The following is a 23,926-nucleotide window of genomic DNA, read 5'->3' on the forward strand; positions in this document are numbered from 1 at the left end:
CACTATAACCCTTGGTAGGTTATTTAAACACATTGAGCCTCAATTTTATAATCTTTGAAATGGGACCAGAAAAAAGGAAAAGATACCTGCCTTCATGACTGATGTCATAATAAAACACAAAAAGTGTGCCCAAAGCAGACCACCTAAAATGCACCAAAATGATAGCTATTTTTATTACTAACTTATGTTTCATATCCTATTAGAATACACTGCAGATACTGTAAGTGCTCAAAAAGCATTTGTTTTCATTTAAAAAAAAAAAAAGCACTTGCTTTCCAACTAATAAGCAGTGATTTCTTAAAGCCCTTTCTCCCTACCCAATTTTGTTCTGTTATGAAGGGCATTTCATAATATTTCTATTGAGAAGTCATCTCTTACTCCCCTTTCTTTCCCTCAAATATCAATGTGGAACATTCTAAAGAACAAGCCCTGTCAGTGTCCCTCCTACTCCAGCTTGGCTTTTTGCTTTGAACTACAGTAACTGCCTGCAGCCACAGAGTCGCTGCCCAGAGAATCGCCTGCTTCCCCGGGACAACAAACAACACTTTGTAGGCAAACTGGAGGAGAGCCCAAACTCGGAGGGGGAAAAAGCAAGAAAAGGAGTTCAGGCCAGAAACGGAGTCAACGTCCACACTATAATACAGGTAAGGAGAGAACAGGAAAGGAAAGGAGTTCAGATCAATGCAGACCCTCCCCAACCACTCCCAAGCATCCACCTCACCACTCACCCGTGGAAAAGGACTTCTGAGACTCACAGAGGATATGCTTGCTGGGTCCACTCACCGCCTAACACACATGGCCATCGTGGTTATAAAATACTGTCATATCCAACAGCTGCTTTTCCTCTCCAAACCAATCATATTGCCGTTCTTATCCCCTCCACCATTTACAGAGGATAAAACCCAAGTCTTGAGAAATTCAAGGTCATACAGTCAGTAGAAGAGAGTGCCAGGACCAGAACTCAAGTCTTCTAGGCTCCAAATCCTTGGTCCTTCCCACGGCCCTATATTAAGTGCAAAAAGCAATTTTAAAAACATTCTCAGCTCACCAAATCCACCAGTGGTAAAAGTAAAACAGTTTTTGTGCTCTTAAAACCAATGCAGTGCCAAGAGTGAGGCTGTCATGGCACAAGCCCTCAAATGCAGCCCTGAGAATGACCAGTCCAGTATTCTAGTACAGCGTTCCAGGAAGACCCTTTAGCGTTCTGTTCCTAGATGGAAACTGTCTCTCCACAATTTTGTTTGTTTATTTGGTTTGGGGAGGAGGTATTAGGGAAGGAGTATAATTTTCCTTCTTTTTTTAAATCAAACCCTAATCCTGAGTTTAAAGCTGAGGTGATGTAGAAAGCAAAAGAAGCTTCTAAAGCAAATTTGTGATCCTTGTTGTATGAGTACAAGAGGCAACAATGCAGCCCTCAGAAGCACAGATCCTGAAGCCACGACAATTTGGGTTCAAATCACAGCTCTGCCACTTCTAGCTATGTGGCCTTGAGTTCCTTGGCTGCTTGCCGTGATGCTCACGCTGACGGGGAAGCGCAGCCAGACTGGGGACTGGGCCTTGGTGTCCTCTGCTACAAAATGGGCTGTTGGGAGGAGTAAACGAGCTAACACATGCAAAGTGCTCCAAACAGTGTCGCGCACGTGTGAGTACTACGTAAGTGCTTCCTATCATTATTTCCAGAATAGATTAGTCTCTGCGATTGTGTTCTTCTTTAAGTGCATTTTTATAAGAAAGTGAAAGAAGTTTTCTTGTACAATTTGTTAATCCATAGCTCCCCAAACTAGCACAAAGATTATTTACAAGTTTCATTTCCTGACAGGACCTTCCAGGATTTCCATCTGTGGACTAGAGTCCCTGGAAGAACAAACAGTGAAATTTTAAGAATTTTCCTTCTTTCCAGCAACAGTTCAAGGAAATCTGCACCCATTCTCTCAATACTACAAACTGGCTTCCATAAGGAGCAAAAAACAAAGACCCTTATTGCATTAAACTAACTAACGTGGGGGCACATTTTTTTTGGTGTTTTTTCTTTTTTTTTTTTTTGGTGAGGAAGATTGCCCCTGAGCTAACATCCACTGCCAATCTTCCTCTTTTTGCTGAGGAAGATCAGCTCTGAGCTAACATCTGTACACATCTTCCTCTAATTTGCATGAGCAGTCCGTAGGTCTGCGCCTAGGATCGGAACCCGCAAACCCTGGGCCGCCAGAAGCAGAGCACACAAACCCAACCACTACACCACTGGGCCAGCCCCAGGGGGCACATTTTTAAAATGCGTCTTTTATTCTGGAAGCAACTGAAGTGTTAAAAATTTAAAGTTACACCAGCTGAGAAAGACAAAGTTCAGGTCATACAGGGAAGACAGTCCTAAGTACTGAATAAAACCTGCTGATCAATCAAAAGGTTTCTTTCCCAGAAAATGCTGAAATTCCAGGAACAATGTGCTACACTTGGGATGATTAAGAGAAAAATGCTTTTAAAAATCCCCTCTTAGGCTAGGAGTCTAGACTCAGCTGGTGATAGAGATCTCTTAAAATAGCACCTCTCTTCTCTTTCAGAGAGGGCGTATGTACAACAAAGTATAAATAACGGAAGGATTTTCCCCAGAAAAGCAGATAAACCTAAAGACAGGAGCCCCAGTAGGGTCACATCACAGGTCTGAGGTCATGTCCTGCACACGGGCACCCAGCCAAGGGAGAGGGGCTAAATCCCTCTCTATTCTGCCTACACTGTTCTCCAAGCAGCCTGCCCTGACAGGGCAGAGGCAGCTGTGCTACCTCGAAGCTCACACAAAGGGACTGTGGGGGCTGCTCCAAGTGGCGCTGAGCACACCAGCCCTCCACAAGCAAAACAAGCTGATGTCCACAGCCATCTGGGAGCTGGGGGCTGCCAAGCAAACCCCCTCAGTCAATGCTGTGGTTTGGAAAAAAAAAATATGAGTGTTGGTTTATGCTCGAACATATCCAACTTCCTACAATGCAAACATTTTCTGGCTTTCCTGGCCTGCGTTTTGTTTTTTTTGTTTTTGTGAGATCAGCCCTGTGCTAACATCTGCCAATCCTTTTTTTTTTTTTTTTTTTTTGCTGAGGAAGATTGGCCCTGGGCTAACATCCATGCCCATCTTCCTCCACTTTATATGGGACGCCGCCACAGCATGGCTTGCCAAGCAGTGTGTCGGTGCGTGCCCGGGATCCGAACCGGCGAACCCCGGACTGCCACAGCGGAGTGCGCGCACTTAACCGCTTGCGCCACCAGGCTGGCCCTCTGGCCTACTTTTTGATATCTGCTGTTCTGTGGGCCCCTCTTCTTTCCCTCACTCTATATTCTCCTTTCTGACATAAACCTTTTCCCTTCCTTTTCATACCAATTCTCCTTTTGCAGAAGCCACATCACAAAGTAACATGCACACACTAGGAACGGCAAAATAATAGAACCCTGGCCCACCCACATAGATTCTGCACTATTGCTAAATATTTATCAGGTCACAATTGTCCCTTTCTCATGTAAGGACTCCTCTTTTTTCTTCCCTATTACCCCCAAAACAATTTCAAGGTATAAATAAGTCTTCCTCTTCCCTCATCTTCTGGGGTAGATGATCCCATTCTTCACCTCCAAGTGGCACTTACCTCTCATTCTTACCACTGGGTCCCCTGCTCCCTCATACCCGTATCATCTTCTCCTAGCTGCTTTACTCCCAAACTCTGCATATTTCTCCCTAAATCTATTACTCCTCAGGCAGGATAACCTTCAAATGCATCTACTCCAGACATAATACACCAAATTCAAAGGGCAGAAACTGTTACCATTACAAGTATGGGGCTTTTGTTTTGTTCTGCTTCGGGTGGTAGTGGGAGAAGCACATAACATTGAAATCAAGTTTTGATTTGTTTCAACTTAAACTGACTTTTAAAAGCATATTGTGCTTTTATTCAAATCCTACACTTCCGTTTACCTGGCCACTAAAGGGCTGTCTATCTCTCAGGGCCTAAGCTTGCAGGCTGTATCCAGCCCACAAAGCTATTTTGTTTGGTCTGCAGAAAGTTCTTATTTAAAATATTGAGTCTGGGGCCGGCCCCGTGGCTTGGTGGTTAAGTGCACGCACTCCGATGCTGGTGGCCCGGGTTCGGATCCCGGGCGTGCACCGAGGCACCACTTCTCCGTCCATCCTGAAGCCGAGTCCCACATACAGCAACTAGAAGGATGTGCAGCTATGACATACAACTATCTACTGGGGCTTTGGGGGGAAAAAATAAATAAATAAAATCTTTAAAATATTGAGTTAACCAACCTTTAAAATCAGGAGATTTTTAAGTAATAATACCGATTTCTGGCTTACAGTGAAAAATCAGAAGATCTGGCAAGACTGGCCCACATTCCCATATGGCAACAATTGGCTGCTGAATAGATCTGCTAAACAGACTCCTTTAGACAGGACCTGTACTTTCTAGTTGAGTCCAGGTCCACCCCCCACTCCCTCCTGATCACCCTCCCCTGAGGCTGAGTACCAGCTGCCATAAATCGTCTTACAGAGGCCCCACTTCAGGAGTGTTTGGTCTTCGCCTTCCCTGGAGACCCCCAGGCCCCAGGCCTCCAACTCACTCTCTCTCTCTCCGGTTAGTGCAGTAATTACAGATGGAATTATAAAGTTTCTGCCTGGTACAGAATTTGCCAGGTACTAATAATTTATAAGGAAAAGAACTTAGAACTAAGCAAAAAGAAAAATGTTCCATAATAGAAAAATATTTGAAAAGAACTAAGTTAGAGAAAAAAGTCTCTCTCTGCATGTATGTATAGGAAGGGGGTGCATTTGTGCAAGCTGTGTAACACTGCAGACCATTTCCCAATTTGTACCTTATTATTGGCTAAATGTTAATATGAAAAATAAAACTGTTAAGGTAGAAACTCTAACAGAATGAATTCACTCCACTGAAATGATTATACTTCAGCATAATAAATCTATAAATATATATTATAGATATAAGGATATTTATTGATTCATTCTTTACTTAGAGAATACGGATAATGATTATTTGTTTTCAATTATACATATTATAGCATTTATTCAGCAAGCACCTGGATATAACACCTTAACAAATATTAGCTACATCTTTATATATTTGTGTACAGTAGTTGTTGTGGGGTCAGACCGAATTAGGAGGAGGGTGCTTCATGTGTACTACTACAAGTGGCATTCTATCACCAATATTGGTGACAAAAGAGAATAGGACTAGAGAAAGCACCAAAATAAGTGGTTTTAAATTACTCTCTCAATTCTAGGATAAACTTTCACTCAAGTGATTTTACCAACAGGTTGACCTCTTCTAAAACCACTGTGCGCGGATGAGAACACTGGCCTGAAGGCCTGGGTGCCACCACAGCTCTACTCTTCACAGCTGGGTTCCCACATTTCAGATCTGATCCATAAATAAGGAGCATGAACCGCATGAGTTGTAACGTTCCTTAACACCTCCAAATCTCTTGTTTTTTTAACAGAAATAGTTATTATAAAATGAATTCAAAGAAATCTAAGAGAAAGGAGAACAGTAGATGACAGAACATGCTTTGAAATAAACAAGACTACTCCTCCATCTCCACCACTTCTGTATGATTTTTTGCAAATCACATAACTTCTCAAGCCTCAGTTACCTCATCTGTAAAGTGGCAGTTAAGTCCACCTTCCACTCAGGACTGTTTTGAGGATTAAATGAGAATGCATGTAAATTCCAGGGCACAGGTTTGGACAATCAGTAAATGCCTGATAAACAGTTGTTAATAACTTTTGGTATTCCATAAACTGTCCAATTGCTTCCAGTTAAGTTTTAAAAAAACTAGTTATATATGATAATAAACTGATTTTAAAAGCTTACTCAGTAGGGTGTCATTGCAAGCACCATGGGGGCCATTTTCCCAAGAATTTTAATTTTCAAATATCTCTTAGACCTGGGTTGGGAACAATCCATGAAGAGAATTTTGACTCAGGGCATTTCGTACCCACTGTGACAGCCATGAATCTGTCCTGTCTCCATTGTGTGAGATCTGGAGAGGCAGGTTCCTGGTGGTCAACATCCTTCAGAGAGAAGGGTTGTCTGTACTTCCTTTCTTCTCCCTGCTTTGTAGAATTCATTGCAGTGCTGGTGATGTGTTGATGCTGAGACTTAGCAGTGAGATTTATGAGTTGCTGGGGAAGTGAAACCTTCTTTGGCAATGTTCCTAACTATTACCAGCAAGCAGAGGAGGAAAGTAAAAAGGTTTTTAAGAAAAGAAATGTTCTAATCGAATCTAACGTCGATATATGTGAGCCTTCCCCAACAGCAGGTGTCAAGAGGAGGATACAGACATCTTGAAAACCTCAGAGCAGTAGTACTTCCCAGACTTCTGATTTCATAGACTAGTAAAATTTCAAAAGGAAGACTGTCATCAAATTACCAGGTTTTAGATGACCAAGAAATGACACCAAAAAGCAAATCATCACCACCCTTTCATAAAAGGAAAAAAAATATTAACCCCTCAGAGTAGGAAGGACAACCGAAGATTAAAAAAAAAAAAAGACCCTTTAAATTGAATAAACTTAGCACTAAAATTAAAACTAAAAGCTTGCTGCATTTTCTTTATTCCTGTTTTTCCACAGCTGGTGCAACTGTCTTCATGGACCCACTTTAGAAAAGACTGCTCAAGAATGGATTGCGAGTTGGCCCCATCACGCCATCTAGCCCAGGATGCAGTATCTCATGAAGGCACCAAGGGCCACACTGCGGACCATCCACTGTCTTGGTCATCACCTTCCAAGGATACAGATGTATCCTTAAAGCTCCCTATTTGTCTTAATAACCAATTGTGGGCCACTCAGCTATGAATGTTTCAAAATCTTTTTGAAAGTGTCTTCAGTCAGTACCCAGCCTTTGTGTACAGCTACGTAAGACGATGGTTCTGGGTCTCAGCTGCACAACAGAATCCCTTCGGGCAGGAAGGGCTTTTTTCAAAATGAAACTCCACTCCCAGAGATTCTGATTCAAAGGGAATGGGGAAGGGTCTCAGCACTATAATTTTAAAATATTCCCCAGACTGATTTTGATGCCAGCCAGGGTTAAGAAAAACTGGTACCATATTTTTTGGCATTCAACCTGAATTTTCTCTTACAAAGCTTTAAGGCACACCTCTTCAGGCATTCCTTCAGGCAACAAATATGGATGGAAGGCCTGCCATGTGTGGGGCACCAGGAAATCAGTGGAGAACAAGACAGATACATCATGCCTTCACCACATTGACAGAGCACTGGAGCCTACAGACAAGGAAGCAGGCAACTGAAATACCACATTCCAGTTTGCTGGGATTAGGTGAATAATCCAGGTTTCCTCTGTCCCTATCCTAGTGGTTTCATGGGCTTCAATAACATTTCCTCCCAGTTGTCTTCTTTCCAGATACTAGAAATCCTAATATTTTTATCAGAAAAACAGATGGGCAAGGCCCTATCCTCATGGAGCTTCCGACTAGCATGAACGTCTACACTTCCTAGGTACGCACCATTACCTCGGTCATGCCAGCCCTGGTGTCCTTCCTAAAGTCAGGTGTCCATGCTCTGAACAAAGCACAGTGGAAACTCACTTAAGACTGTGTTTTCTGTTTTGTTTCCAAAATCTTTTTGATGACGCTTAGCATTTCCTGTCCTTTTTAATCTGCAACAGCAAGTTGGGACAATATTGCAGAAGTATTTTCGAAGCCCTTTCCTGGGTTTTCCTACCAAAACACCATCCTACAACAGTTCCATGATTAATACCTGACCTCATATTTGCCCACAAAGAAACTCACCTGCAAATCTTTTGATGACTAACATATCCTAGTACAGTTTTCCTGGAGTAAATCCCCATTGGTTAGAGATTTCATAATCCAGAAGAGCTTACTGTCATCTGTAAACCTAGAAATTCCACTGTGTGCACCTTCTTCTGGATCAATTATGTAAATAAGACCTGAGGGACCCCACTGTTTACACACCTCCAAGCAGAGGAGAAATCTTTATCCTTAGCCTTTATTTGTGGTCTTTAAGGCAGACGGATTCTAACACCTGCTCTGTCACTACATGTGTAAGCTGCAGCTAATCACATCGCCACCCTGTGCCTCCATTTTCTCACCCATAAAAATCACGTGTCGATCCCTTCCGTCTATAAAATTCTATCTTTCCATTCAAAATGATACACTGCATCCTTAATTCCAAGGTGACTTCAACTTTGATACGGTCTTTGAAAGTATAAAAGGACAATACCCGAGGGTTTTCAAATATTTTCCCCCTCAAGAAATCTCATATATTCATAAAACATCCCTCCTTCTCATAGGAATATCCTTCATCCCCAGAGGATGTAGACAGGTTCCCCATGTGGCCAGTACAGAAGTGAGCACAGGCAGATTGTACCATCTGGACAGATAACACACCAGCAAGGGATCAGGCACAACAGACATTCATAACAAAGAGAGTACACCTGTTGCTATGAGATCTGGAATTTTGTTCTAGCACTCTTGACACTGTTGGATGGCTATCACCTAAACCAAACAATTTGTTCAAATCTAATTTGTTGGATAGATCTAGAACATCTGAGAACCTGACACTAAGTTACCAAAGATTTCTCACCTGCCTGCTTCAAAAGACACCTGAGAATGGTAATTTCCTAAAGTCCTCTCAGTGAAGACACACGAAATCCGATAAGTATGAAATTACACCAATGACGAGCTAAAGCCCAGTTAGGGGAAAAAGGCTTGTTTCTAAGCCCCAATCCTCTCTCCTTCCCCAACTGTAAAGCTGTCACTAAGTAAGTATTTGGGGCATACTAGCAAAAAAAAAAAAAAAAAAAAAAGAAAAGAAAAAAGAGCTTAGTCTGAGTGGGAACCAAGTTCGTACGTGGTTTTTGCCGGTACCAGTTATCCTGTTTACCTCTTCACAAATTTCAAAAGCAACTCTGATCTGGCAAGCTTCAGATTTGCACAGAACATTAGAAATTCTCTTCCAGATGTCTAAACAGAACTACAAAGAGCCCAGAGGATGGAGTACAGATTTCACAAGCTTGCAACAGACTCAAATAATTTTGAAAGGGCACCTTAAGTGCAAACATCTGCCAGAGCTAAATGTAATGTAGTTTGGCCACAAACACAGATTTCTGAGACGCCCCTAAACCCAGGGCTAATCAACCCCTGGAATTCACCTCCATCATTCAGCACCCCCAGCTCTCAAATCGGACCAGCAGTGCCGAACTACTGAATTTCATGTAGCATTAATATAAGTGATTACAAAGTTTTTGGCAAAGTCATCCTCCACTCCTCTGTCATATCATTAGAAGGCAGAGTCAAGATTTTAAAATCTCACAAGGCCTGAAGACTGGACCAAAATAAATAAGATAGCACTGAACAGTGACAAAAATAAACAAACTGACCAAACAACTTCCACTCAACTTCACCAAAAAAATCCGCCCAATGAATACAGGATGCAGCAGCTCATAGAAGAAATATCTGGGAGTTTTGATGGTCCAGAACCTATCCATGAGTCTGTGCTAGGCACTGCTTAAAAAAAAGAAAAAAGGCAGTTTTGTAAGCTTAAGCTGCATTAAGCAGATGCTTATGCCTTGGTCTCAGAAAACAGCTGTCCTACTGTACTCTTTGTTGAGCAGATCACATCTTAATTATCATATTCAATTCCAGACACCTGTTACTCCTCAGGAGAGATGCTGACAAACTGAGAAGACAGCTAGAAACCATGTCCCATGCAGGACTGAGAAAAGAATTGGGACTCTTTTGCATTGAGAAAAGTTAATTGGGGGAAGGGGGACATCATACTGTCTTTGTGAATTAAAAGGGCTGTCCTGTGGAAGTGGGTCGTTCCAAAGTAATAGAATCAATGGAACAAAGTTTCAAGGAAGCAGTCTTCACCTCAAATAATAATCATAACGCACAGTCCAAAGATAGAATGACATGTCTTCAGAAGTAGTTTCCTGTTCCTGGGGGTATTTAAACAGAGTCTGCCTAGCAAGTGTAAGAATTTACTAAAGTAAAGAAGTTAGACCAGGGCCTCTCTAAAATTCCAAATCTGATTCTACGACTCCCACTTACCCAATATCATACTGTCCTGCTAGCTCATCTGCCATGATCTCTTGAAAATGCCTTTTTCTTCTGATTCAGATTTGCCCAGATCCCAAGCACTTCAGGCCTAAGCACAACAGAAGTCTCCTAGATTGGCTTCCTAACCTCAATGTCCTTCCTCACACATCAAGAACCACCCCCTTCAATGCCTGTTCCAAGACCTAACTGCACTTCACAGCAGCCTATGAGTTCACTGTCTAGGGCAGGGTTTCTCAACCTTGGCATTACTGACCTTTCGGACAGGATAACTCTTTGTTGTGGGGGATGTCCTGTGCATTGCAGGATGTTTAGCAGGATCCCTGGCCTCTACCCACTAGGTGTCAGTAGCTCCTGCCTCCCAGTTATGACAAGCAAAAATGTCTCCGGACACTGCCAAATGTCTGGAGAGGCCAAACCACCCCCTGTTGAGAACCACTCTTCTTGAGGCAAATGATTAACACCACTGACTTGTGGTTCAAGTTTTCCACTAACCAGATTCCCTCTCCCTTCCTTCATCAGTCCTGTTCTCTGCTCCAGCCAGGCAAACCTATTTACTGTTTTTGACCTATGACACACCTCAAAGCTTCCCTAATCCGTGCTCCTTCCCCCTTCCCCAACACACAGAACACTCCCTTCTGGCTCCAAACACCCTTTCCATTTCAGTATTCCTTGACCTCCTAGGCAAACGCAATCCTTTGCTTCTAGTGGTATCCTCACGGGTACCAGTCCTGCTCTCTGTCAGTACAACAATCCTCTCCTTCCTTGTTAAGGCACCACAGCACCCACTCTGGTTCTCTGCTTACTGCTGGTACTCAATAAATACTGACTGCTGTTTCTTAGAATGTCAAATATCAGCTCCAATTACACGTGAAAAATATGTGAAATTCCTTACCTCAAGAACATATGTGATCATGAATACAGTTTTGACAAAGCTTTGACTTTTTCATAGCTAGTGCCAATTTACCTACAGTATTGAGACTGAACCGAGTCTCATTTGCAAAATACAGCTACCAAAACAATTTAGCTATTGGAACATGACAAACATATCAAAATTTTCTGAAATTAATCAAAAAGCCCTGCACAATATGAAAATGAGAAAAAAAAGGCCAAGTTTTGACCAAGTTTTTAAAATTCTGTAAACCTTGGCAGGGAGAAAAGGATATGAATATGGCTCAATACTTTAACTGTTGCATCATACACTACTCAACATGGTAATGGAAGGACCGGGGGACTGGGTCATCTAAGGACGGTTTCCTCTCCAACCTTCTGATGTGTTCAGTTTTAATCAACAAAGTACACAGACACACCCTCAATAAAAACAAGACAAACCTAAGATAAAATGTTCAAATACATAAATAAACCATGCCAATTCAAGATTTTGGAATTTTTTCCCCCAGCTCTATGGATGACCTAATGATTTTATGGGAGGCTCCCTAAATAACCTATAGACACCAAATACTTCAAATCAACTTTGCAGGATCCTTATTTTCACTACCTAATTTTCATCTCAGGATCTTTCCTATCTTGCTCTTACATTTTAACAAGATTTTAGTCAACTGACGTCGAGGACAGGAGAAGCCACAGCTCTATCCCTGTCCTGGCTGATGGTAGGTGTCTGGTCAGCTTTCATGGACTGTACATAAATACTGTCTGAAGACCCCATTTACTGGTTATGGTTCAGGAGTCTTCCCACAAGTCTGTAAGGAGAGGCCCCAGAAGCTTTGGTGGCAAGGTCTGAATCACTGTCATTCTTGGCACTTGGAAGTGCCTGTTGGTTGTTAATGAGGTAAATAGCCCAACATTACTGCAGACCAGAATTACAACGTCCAGCAGAGAACACGTAATAGCTGCTCAATAAACGTTGTCTGAATGAAATTTTATTATCAAAGCTGCGAAGGAAAGTTTCCAGAAGTCAGCTCACTCTTTCCTTTTGTATCTCTTTCAAAATACGTCCTCATAGCTTTCTTTGCCCAACAAGAAATATTTTTCTAAGTCAACGAGGAAGAAAGAATGAACTCTGCAAAGCAGAGGGCACCATGTATGAGCCCAAGTGGCTCAAGTTGGGCCCACAGTCGGCTAGGGCTCCCCAAGACATACCCATTCCCCATCTCTATGCCTACCTCCTGAGAGCTCGTCCCTCTCACCTTTGCGCTTTCTTTCCCGCTAGCCTACCTCGCACCCTCTGCCACACACCCCCCCAACAGCGTATGCCCCAGGGTCGCACACCCCACCTGTCCCCCTCCAGCAGACACCTACCTCTCTTCCCCCGGACCTGCAGCAGCTCTTCTTCACTGCGGCTGGCGTTTTAAGAAACCAAAAAGACTCATTTCTTTCTCTGTAACGGATACCCCCAAATAAAGGGGGACAGAAAAAGGAAGTCCCCTATCAACCCTCCAGCAAGCGGCGGTGATGGTTCTCTGGGCAACCACCCCCAAATCCTCCTCCTTTCCAAGCCCCAGGAGAGGATTCGCGCAGAAGTCCGCTCCTGAGTGCCCACGCCTCCAAACAAGCTAGAAGCGGATTATACCGGTACCCAACCCGGAGATGGCCCACGGCGGGTTGGGTGCACCTGCGGGCCCCCTGCTCCCTCCCCCTGGCGCGGGGGCGGGGCGCGGCCCTCCCTCCCCGCGCGGGAAGGGGGCGAAGGGGAGGCGTTTCTGGAGAAGTTAAAGGGCTCACCTTCTGGGCACCGGGCCAGCAAGGCCGGACGCCAAACCCCCACCTCCGGGAGGAATCCGCGGAGCCGTAACCGGGTCTCCCCGCCCTTCCGATTGGGCGGAGGGACGCGAGAGGAGGGGGGCGCGCGCGAGGGGGCGCAGGAGGGAGGCAGTGCGCGCGCTCCTCTCGCGGGGCCCACCGCCAGCGGCCCAGGCGCCCGCCGCTCAAATGGCCCAGAGCGGAACAGTCTTCCGGACCCGGGCGGTCAGAGACGGGGACCCAGGCCGGCCCCACTAGCCGCCTGACACCCACCCCCCCAGCCTTCGCCCCCAGTTCCCGGCCGCAGCCTCCGCTCAGGCCGCGGCGCGGCGGGGCAGGACGCCTGCGCCAGCGAGGGGCCGCTTCGGCTCCGGCGCGGCTCCCACCCGCGCAGCCCCGGCCCCTGCCCCGGAGGGGTGCGCACCAACCTTGGGGGGCAGGCCGGGCAGCTTGGCCGCCGAGCCACGGCTTAGGCTGAGGCGGGAGGTGGCGGCATCACCTGCGGCGGGCGGCGGCTGCACCGGGACGCGCCGGGGCGGCGAAGGCGCGCGGCGCCCTGGACCCTGCTCCCGCGGCCCCGCCCGCGGCTGCCACCTCGAAGCGCGGCGGAGGAGCCGGGGCACCACGGGCGGCGGCAGCGGCGGCGACGAGAGCAGCAGCACATGACTCTGTAACGGGGGGAATTAGACAAAGCGTAACATGGACTCCGGGCCCGTGCAGGCGCTGCAGCTCCGGGACCAACCGCAGCCGGCGAGCGCCGCGACTGGCTCGGTCGCAGCCAATGGGGCGGGCCGGGGCCTCCATGTGATTGCCAGCACTTTCCCCGGTTGTCCTGCCGCGCCCGCCGAGGGTCGGGGCGCTTCCGCAGCCGCGCGGGCCGGACGACCAGAGGGGCGTGTGTGGCGAATGAGGTGGCCCAGGGTCGGGGACCGGCGGCCAGAGACTCCTAGACGCCGAGCAGGTGCATGGGGCGGGGAAGAGCCGCAGCCGCAGATCGCCGTCGCCGGAACACTTATCTGTCAAACGGCCACCTGGGCAGGGCGCGGTGCCAGGCCGCCGCTGTGGCCAGGCGCGAGCGAGGCAAGGTCAGGAACCTTCGCCTTTTCTGGGTTCTGTCCTGTTAACTAAAACTCTGATATTAAGACTTGGGGAGAAACGCAATGAAATGGTAGGGGGAAATTTGCGTAAAAATCATCTAAACGGCTTCCAACCCCAGGGAAAAAGTACTTACGTGGGATTTGGGGCACGCACAACTTTTATCTCGGCACGAATAGCTCCCCAGCCACATTCGTTCTGTCTCCGCTGTTAAAATATATTAGAGAGTCAGTTTTTAATCTGCATCTACTCTTTTCTTCCCACTCCTTTTTGCCAAATATGTCTTGTATATGAAGCAGGCAGATGAAAGGTTGTCTTCTGCTAAGAGGTGTTTTCCAAGCTGATAGTTTTCCCTATGGTTTTTGTTGTAAGATCGAAGTATATCTGCAGTCTTTTTCGTGGGTTCCGGGAAGGAGCGGGGGTCAAGACATAGGCAGGAGGGGTGTTTGGAATTGTCTGGTTTTTAAGAAGACAAGTGGTTCCACCTCAGTACTTCAATAACATCTCCTTTTATCTGAATCCACCCGTTTCTGTGAACAATGGGAAGTCTCATCTCTCTTCTCCCAAGATGTCTCCATGTCCGTGAATGTTCAATCAACATTTACTCAGCATCTAAATGTGCTTCATTAAGCAGGCTGCACAAAATGTTACAGATACTCAGGAAGGTGTGGGTGCAGATATAGTGAGGCATTAAACAGACTGGTTTTCTAAGGTTTCAGGAAAGGCTTCAGAGAGAACTGACCCTTGGATAGTAAACACTTGTTCATCAGGCACCGGAAGTGAAGAAGAGCAGCCTGACAGGGAAGAGTATGAACAGTGAGGTCCAGAGCACACTGGAGGGACTGTCCTAGAGTACTACAAGATGACACTAGACTTTGAGCCATTCTGACCTTCTTTTGCTCTCTCATTTTTCTTGCCCTGTCCCTCATGCCAGCAGCCTCTCCTATTCCACACACCCAACAGAGAAGGAGGTGTGTGGGCGGGAGCTGTGTGACAGGTGATCTAATCACAGTACCAGATTTGCCCATCTAGGAGGTTAGAGCAGTTTTAAAACTGTTATCATCTAGTGGTGTGGTATTTTTATTGAAAACACCCCCCTATTATAATTAATTTGGAATGTTTTGTAGTTTGTAAAAACACTTGGTTCCACGTTTTGATCTTCCCTGGGTTTTAAACTGTGATTCTAGATTTGAGAGAAATGTAATTTCAATACTGGTATAAACCAAGAAAAGAAAAAGTAATACTAAGGAAACAGGCTAATGTGGAGAAACAGGTATTCTCATATAAATGTGAAAATTGGGTAAATTGGGTGCAAATTGGGTAAATCTTTTTGGAGGACAATTTGGCAATTTTTTTCTTTTTTTTTATTCTTTTTTGTGTGTGTGTGAGGAAGATAAGCCCTGAGCTAACATCCGATACCACACCTCCTCTTTTTGCTGAGGAAGATCAGCCCTGAGCTAACATCCATGCCCCTCTTCCTCTACTTTATATGGAACGCCACCGCAGCATGGCTTGACAAGCAGTGCATTGGTACTCGCGTGGGATCCGAACCTGCGAACCCCAGGCCACCCGACAGCACACGTACTTGACCACTATGCCACCAGGCTGGCCCTGCAATTTGGCAATTTTGGATAAAATAAATAGGTGCAATTATTTTTGGTCAGGCAGTTCCACATCTAGGAATTTATACTTTGGGCATATGAGTGCAAAAATTATGTCTTTCAGAAATATTTACACATATGTACCAGTATGTTTATTACAGCATTGTTTGTAATACAGGAAACGTGTAATGGTGTAAAAGTCTAAAAACAAAATCCCAGTAAGGAATTACTTAAGCAAACTATGCTCAATATGTAGACGGAAACCTTAAGCAGCCATTAATAAAGATAAGATGGCTCTGTTTCTACCAACATGGAAGAATGTCCAAAATCTACAAATGAAAAAAGAGCAAGTTGCAAAACAATATGAATAGCATGACCCCATTTTTATTTGTATTTTTTGTCATGAAATATACATGTTATTAAATGTACGCTTAGAGGAAATGTGGAAGCATGCATAACGAGCAGTTAACAGTGCTTATCTCTGGATGTGGGATTAGCAGGGCCATTCACTTTCTGTTCCAAAGTTCTGTATATTTGAATTGTTTTTATGTTGAGCACATATTACTTTGATAACAAGAAAAATAATAAACAAGAAATTTTGAAGATAAAATTAGTAAGAGCTCTACCCATGACAAATAATGAATGATCACTCTGACGGTCTAGGATGTAAAAAATTGTCTGCCTCCCCTATTCTCCAAGGAAAACAAACAGGAAGGAGGCAGCAAAAGACAATTTGGATTTGACATTGGATTCAAAGGTAAGAAATATGATAGAAAAGGAATCTGAGGCTACTCGAGACATGTCTGCAGGGATGAGGTGGGGGAAACCCAATATGGCTTCAAGGAAGTTCTATTCAACAAAAACTTACAGAGCACTTTCTGTCCTTTGTGAGTTGTGGTCGGGAATTGGCAACTGTTCCAGCACATGGTAAATCTGTATCACACTAACAACAGCTAGTGCAGTGCCTATGATGGGCCAGGCACTGCTCGGAGTACTTTACATATCTTCACTTTTAGTCCTCATGGCAACCTTCTGAGATAGCTACTATTACTATCCTCATTTTTTAGACAGGAAACAAAGGCCTGGAGAGGTTATATAAGTAGCGCAAAATCACACAGCCTTTGGGTGGCAGAGCTAGACTTTTAAGTCAGGTAGCCTGGCTCTAGATGTCTAAGCACTTATTCACAATACTGTCTAAAGGACTATGTAAGACAAAGGCCCATTGTATGTGCATCTCTTTTCACCAAGTACTGTAATTCTGAGTTGATTTCTGCTTACCTAAACTATAGCACTTGGCATGCCCTAAGGCACTCAATAGTACTTATGGAATGAATGAATAATTGACTTTCCTGCTGGAGAAGAATCTGAGCTCCTTGGAGGGGTGATTTTGCATTGTTCCTTTTTTCATCAACTAGTAGAGTGCCCAAGATGTGGTAAGTAATATGAATTTCAATAATGTGTAAACATATTTTTGAAAAATTGTGCAGAAATCAAGCTTTATAAATGGATCCCAAATACACTGCAGTAAGTAGCTTATGAATAATATCATGATGAATTCCTCGTAAAGTGAAAAATATCTCTGGGGAGCCGGGGCTAAATCTGGATATACCTGCATAACCATACACAAATGTAGACTGTATTTGCTTGGAAAGTGGCAGTAATGCTGAAGAGCTAAAGAGATGCAGGATTTCAAATTATTTGAGCCTCTTTCTTTTTCTCTCACTTCTCTTGGTTTCTGGAATGGGTATAATACATATCTCAAGTTATTGTGAAGCCAAGGATTAGATTATATACAGAAAGGGCTTAGCCAAGTGCCTAGAACATAGGCATTGCTCAAGAAATATCTATTGTAAGTGTGCCCACATATTGTAAGTGTGACCAGATTTCTTAACCTATTGTGACTCTATAAATACTACAGCTAACATAATATGCAACATCTGGGAGCTCATATACATATAATGCTTTGAAATTATATAGTAGGGGCTCAGCCTAAGCAAATGGTAAAGCAGTAGTCTTTCTTCTTCTGTGCTACCTCCCACTTTCCTCTTCTATTTCTTTACATCGGTTAAAACTTTTTCACTTCTTAGACTTATTTAAACTCTCAGCCTTCAAGGTAGGAAGCAAATTGTGTCCCCTCTTCACAGCTGAGGAAATTGAAATGCTGGAGACTACGCTAGAAATGAGCAGGTCGAGGGAGGAGAACAGTGAGGAGGAAATGGAACTGGGCGGAGTGTGTGGGGTAACCCTCCATGAGTATTGACGTAACATAAGGTCCAAAGAGGAAGGGAAATTGCCAGACTGCTGAAGTTAGAAATAATACGGTGAAATTGAAACTAGAAAAACTAAGGGTACATGTCTTACCACAATGAGAAGAAAGACATGGACCTATAGCTTCTAAAATGGATTCATAGAGTGATAAAATTAGGGTTGCCTATCTGAACAAGTGCTTCTTGATAGCCCTTCACTGGGTAAATTTTAAAAATAAGTAAATAAAATAAAGAAACATCAAATTCAAACACTTGAGGATCTGTACCCATACTCTCTGCCTTCTTGCCTGCTGCTACTAGAGATGAACCATTCATGCTCTTGTCAAAAGCCAGTCCCTTTTGCATCAGATCTCATCCAATCTCAAATGATAACTCCAGCAATTGTCCCTGTATTCTTTTTTTTTTTTTATTTTTTTTTAAATTTTTATTTATTTTATTTTTTCCCCCCAAAGCCCCAGTGGATAGTTGTATGTCGTAGCTGCACATCCTTCTAGTTGCTGTATGCGGGACTCGGCCTCAGGATGAACGGAGAAGTGGTGCCTCGATGCGCACCCGGGATCCGAACCCGGGCCACCAGCATCGCAGCGCGCGCACTTAACCACCAAGCCACAGGGCCGGCCCTGTCCCTGTATTCTGTATCATTGATTTTCCCCTCCCTGCTGGATGAATGCCATCACTATTTTTTTTAATGTTATTATTTCATTTCTCGCATCTTAAGGAATAACATTTCTGTTGACCCTACTTTCCCCACTCTTCTTCTCTTCTTTGCATCTAAACATCTCAAAAGAATTGTTTATACTCACTGTCTCCAAATCCTTTCTTCCCATTTTCTCTTCAGCTCAATCTAATCAGGGTTTTACTCCCAAATACTCAATACTCCCAATATTCCCAATACATCACTAAAACTGACCTTGACAAGATAACTGATGACTTGCACTTTGCTAAACACAGTGATAAATTCTTGGTCCTTAATTGACTTCTCAGCAGCACTGGACACCATCAACTACTCTCTTCTCTTTGGTAAGCTGCCATCTCTTGCCTTCCAAGACCCTGCACTCACTTCCTTTGAGGAGCTCATCCAGTCGGATAGTTTTGAATTCCCTCTCTATGCCCACAACTCCACATTTATATCCCCAGCATAGTTCTCTCTCCTGAGCTCCAATTTGTGTTTCTAACTGGTTACTCAGTTTTCCCACTTAAATATCTAATAGATATCTCAAACTTAACAAGTTCCAAAACAAACTCCTGATTTTGCCTCAAAACCTGTGCAACACACACAGCTTTCCCCTTCTCAGTAAATGGCAACTCCATCCTTCCAGTTGTTTGGGCTAAAAGCCTTGGAGTCATCCTTGAGTCTTCTCTCACAACCTACATTGAAACTGTCGGGGAATCCTGTTGCCTCTACCTTCTAAATATACCCCTCCATTGCTCCACCTTAGTTCCATCCACCATCCTCTCTCTCCTGGATTAACTCATTAGCTGCTTAACTAGTCTATGTGCTTCTACTCCTGCCCCATCCCTCCCTATCATCTATTGTCAACAGCAGCCAAGGGTGATCTTTTTAACTTACATGTTAAATTCCTTTGCCCAAACCCTGTGATAGCTCCCCATTTTATTCAGAGTAAAGCCAAAGTCCTTACAGTGGCTTGCAAGGTTCTTACATGATCTGCATCCCCCACTCCTAAATGTCATTTACTCAGGGAAGCATACCCTGACAACCATATCTAAAACTGGAACTCCCTGCCTACTCTCATTCCTCTTACCTTGCATTATTATTTTTCTCTAAGCACTTATCATTTATTTATTTTATATATATATATATTTTTGTTTGTTTTTTGCTGAGGAAGATTGGTCCTGAGCTAACATCTGTGCCAATCTTCCTCTATTTTGTGTGTGGGTTGCCACCACACCATGGCCGCCGACTAGTGGTATAGGTCCACACCTGGGAACCAAACCCTGGGTCGCCAAAGTGGAGCATGCCAAACTTAACCACTAGGCCATGGGGCTAGCCCCTATTATATATATTTTTTGTTTCATATCTATCTCTCTTTGCTACAATATAAGCCCTTTAAAGACAACATTTTATCTGTCTTGCTCACTGACTACCCCATGTATTTAGAATAGTGTGTGGCTCATAGTAGGCCCTCAGTAATTATGATTTAATAAACGAATTTTTTCCAGATTTTTAATCAATATAAACTCAGGAAAATTTTTCCTAGGAAGAGATTTTTTTCATATCATGCAGTCCTCTAAGTATTTGTTAATTGAGAAAAGGCGTTCATATTCAGAGTCTCCAAATCCAGACTTTTTAGTAAAACAGCACCTAGTAGTTTATGTGGCAAAGAAGAAACGTAGCAGACAATATTACCTTTTTCCTAGCCCCCAGCAAACAGGAAAAGGAAAACAACCTGAGCTGAGTTAGACAAAATTGCAAAATAATAATTCCAAAGTCCTAAATTGTATTCTTATTAAGGAAAATATTTAAGCAAAGTAACAGAATAGTGAGCAGAATAAGTTAGAGCAGATTAAACATTCACTTGCTCGTAACATATTACTTCCTTTAAAACTCTCATATTGTGTAGTAAAGTTGCTATGTCTTCTAATCTGGCTAAAAGAAAAGGTTTAAGTGAAATGAAAGGACATAGATGTGATATAAAATAGCAAGTGGGAACCTTAATTATAGCTTTGCCAATTGAAAGCTGAAATGGCACAAAAATCCTGAGAAAAAGCACCATAAAAAGGAATTGGGCAATGCTTTAAAACAAAACAAAACAAAATCAGCCCCCAAAGCAAACTAATTTGTACGGTCATTTGAAAAGAGGAAGAAAGAGTAATTGCTGTTTCCAAATGGTGAGTTGACTGTTTAAAAATCTGCAGGGAACTCCCTCTGTGAGGATGTTTCCTCAGAGCTCTCGTCTGTGGGAAGAGAAGATGAGCACAGTCAGAAACCTGAAATGGCAGGATGAGGCTGAGCAGTGCTGGAGCTGGAGAGGAATGTGGAGGACGGGAAGACGGAAGCCAGCCTTGGGGGGTTTTCTTACTCATGTGTGAAATTCCAGCACTCTGGGTTTGAAAGATTATTATGTCTGAGCTCTTCAAAACAGTGCGGGCTGGAGATGATTTGAAAATAAAGTTTCCACTGAGAGGTTGTAGTCATGGAACTGAAAGTCAGCGTTGTCCCAGTGAGAGCTGCTCCTTGGGCAACGCCGATGTAGAAGAGGAGGCAGCAGCCCCATCTCCTGTTCCTGATCGTTCTCGAAGTCAGAGCCTTTGCTCAGCCCAGGCAGGGCACCTGAGCCCAAGGAGAGCTAAGGCCATGAGTCTAAATCTAAGTCTAAATCTGAATACATGAGACTAGGTGACCAGGTACCTTCCATTCCTAAGATTCTATGATATCCCCTGGAATTTTATCTCCTGAGCTCTAATAGATAGCTCTTCTTCCTGCTTTCCTCATTAACATTTGCCTCATCTCCTAAAATCTCTACTCTTTTCTCTCTTTCTAATGGAGTAAGAATTTTGTGAGTTAACTATGTTAGTGTTTCTTTTCTTTCTGTGTGATACGTAGGTGACAAACTGTAGACCCAAAGCCTACAGATGTGTTGCAACTGCATAGTATTTTCTTACAAAATTTTAAATTAGTTGCCTGTATATATATATATATAATTTTTTTTTTTTTGGTGAGGAAGATTAGCCCTGAGCTAACATCTGTTGCCAATCCTCCTCTTTTTGCTGAGGAAGATTGGCCCTGGGCTAACATCCGTGCCCATCTTCCTCTACTTTGTATGTGGAACGCCTGCCACAGCATGGCTTGATAAGTGGCGCGTATGTCTGTGCCCGGGATCTGAACTGGCAAACCCTGGGCTGCCGAAGCGGAGAACGTGAGCTTAACCACTACGCCACTGGGCAGGCCCCTGTTGCCAATATTTAATAATCAGGAAATGTCACGTAAATATCCAAATTTCCAGCACTTTTAACAACCAGAACATCTGCAAACCTGGAGTAATTCCTGAATAGCAAAATCCTGCTGGGGCTGAATAGCCTGTCCCCTTCCAGCTGGGTCTCATTCTGCAATTCACAAGTGCCTCGACCACTCCCCCTTGTCCCTGGTTCTGAGGCAGAGAGGGGCAACTGCCCTTTATCATTTTGTGTACACTATTGTTTTTTCTATAACAGAGAAACATTTCTTTATACCGTGTCTTAATGTTCCCTACAAAAGTGCTTCACGTTTCCTATATGCAACCTACATTTAAACTACCTATCTGGGGCCGGCCCTGTGGCTTGGTGGTTAAGTGCGCGCGCTGCGATGCTGGCGGCCCGGGTTCGGATCCCGGGTGCGCATCGAGGCACCACTTCTCCGTCCAGCCTGAGGCCGAGTCCCACATACAGCAACTAGAAGGGTGTGCAGCTGTGACATACAACTATCTACTGGGGCTTTGGGGGCAAAAAATAAAATAAAAAAAAATAAAATCTTAAACTACCTATCTGGCTACTCTAGGCATTTGAGGTTATGATCCAAGGTTTATATTACCTGGCTGTCCTCCCAGGTTTTCAACAAGGAAACATCTATATAGTATTCAAAAATGAAATAGTGCAATGTCTTAAGCCACAAACAACCCAAGACGGTATATAATTAATATAATTATCGGGTGGTTAGACTGAAGAGGTGCTTCCATCTCTGATAGTCATACCTTATAAATCATTATAATTTTCAGAGAAATTTAGTCCTCAAACAATCCTGTGAGGTATGTATCATTATCTCCATTTTTACAAATGCAAAAACTGAGGCACAGGGAAGTGAAGGGATTTGCCCACGGCCACCCAGCTAATAAATGTCTGACCCAGGAACCAAGCCCAGATATTTGAGGAAAAGTTCAGTGCTCTTTATGGCACATCATAGCTGGTGCAAATCATCCTTGAAAGTCGATGTGCTGTAATTCTGAGAAATCTTTAGAATGTTCTCCTCCATCAGCTCAATAACGTGTTTTAAGCCTCACAGCCCAGCTAGTGAGGAGAAATCTTGGATTATCTTTGACTCATACCCTTCCAGCCTCCATATTTAACCAGATGAATGGTCCCATCTATTTTTCCTTTATTTTTTTATTTTATTTTATTTTTTTATAATTTTATTTATTTATTTTTTCCCCCAAAGCCCCAGCAGATAGTTGTAGGTCACAGCTGCACATCCTTCTAGTTGCTGTATGTGGGACGTGGCCTCAGCATGGCCGGAGAAGCGGTGTGTCGGTGCACGCCCGGGCCAGGGCCGCCAGCAGCGGAGCGCGCGCACGTAACCGCTAAGCCACGAGGCCGGCCCTATTTTTCCTTTAAACAGCTATTCTACTCAACTGTTTCTCTCCATTCCCTCTTCATAATCCCCATCACAAATCCATCAACTCACTCTTAAATTAATGTACTGGCACTCTCTACCCCCGCCAATCTATATTTACAGGCAAAGTAGATGGCCTTATAATACAGCTTCCTGGTGCCACTGACTGTCTTGGAAACTTACGGTGGTTTCCTAATGCATTAGCTAGAAACTACTGGGTCTGATGTTCAAGGTCCATCCTTGTGGAAGCTATGATATTTTTCCCAATACCTGCTGTCCTCTCTGTGGGAGAATTATACTTTCCCACCCAGTGACTTCAGGCTTGACCATATGACTTTCTTTGGCCAATGAAATGTGAGTGAAAGTGACATGTACCACTTCTGAGAAAGAGCTTTAAGAGCCATTGTGGTATCTCATCATCTCTCTTTTCTGTCTTCCTTGAAAATGGCAATGTGCCAGGTTATAGCTGCTCCTTCTGCCTGGATCTTGGGATGAAGAAAATGTGGAACAGTTACAACCAGCATGGGGGCTGATCCTAGGGCAATGCAGACTTATAGGAAGAGACAGTCTCATCTCCTGTTCATATGAGATGACATATAACATGAGCAAGAAATCAACCTTTACTGTTGTAGCCACTGAGAGTTTGAGGTTGTTTACCATAGGGCAGCCCAGAGAAAGCTGACTGGTACAGCCTGCATAGCAATCTGTTTCCTTGACTCCACACACTATGCTCCTTTCCCAGGGCTCTGTACTGGGGTATATGCTGACCGAATTGGAGCTACTTAATTTGGACTATTTTGCTTGATATCAACTTAGTCCCAAAAGATGTGCTCAGAACTTGCTGGCTC

The 23,926-nt window shown here is 43.9% G+C and overlaps 2 protein-coding genes across 12 annotated transcripts in view; one reads left to right on the plus strand and one right to left on the minus strand.

Annotated features, from left to right (window-relative positions):
* Nucleotides 1-13,475, minus strand: part of LRRC8D (leucine rich repeat containing 8 VRAC subunit D) — a 112,198-nt gene extending 98,723 nt beyond the window's left edge. For 4 of the 10 annotated variants that reach the window (XM_087447793.1, XM_087447781.1, XM_087447765.1 and 1 more), the window contains exon 1: nt 13,221-13,475. The gene's annotated coding sequence lies outside the window, so the exon portion shown is untranslated. Of the gene's footprint in view, nt 1-728; nt 1,004-12,351; nt 12,702-13,220 lie in introns of those variants that run through there. The other 6 variants (XM_087447779.1, XM_004420865.3, XM_087447755.1 and 3 more) reach the window with 3 other exon arrangements.
* The window catches only part of LOC147918055 (uncharacterized), a 33,982-nt gene continuing 23,365 nt past the window's right edge, over nt 13,310-23,926 (plus strand). For both annotated transcript variants that reach the window (XR_015556030.1, XM_087447811.1), the window contains exon 1: nt 13,310-13,877. Coding sequence is in view for 1 of the 2 variants with exons in the window: in XM_087447811.1 (XP_087303937.1) it covers nt 13,492-13,877 (386 nt within the window). In the remaining variant the exon portion in view is untranslated. The remainder of the gene's footprint in view (nt 13,878-23,926) is intronic.

This window comes from Ceratotherium simum, chromosome 2 (genome assembly GCF_057802395.1).
Source record: "Ceratotherium simum simum isolate JZ-2026a chromosome 2, ASM5780239v1, whole genome shotgun sequence".
NCBI classification, from domain to species: Eukaryota; Metazoa; Chordata; class Mammalia; order Perissodactyla; family Rhinocerotidae; genus Ceratotherium; species Ceratotherium simum.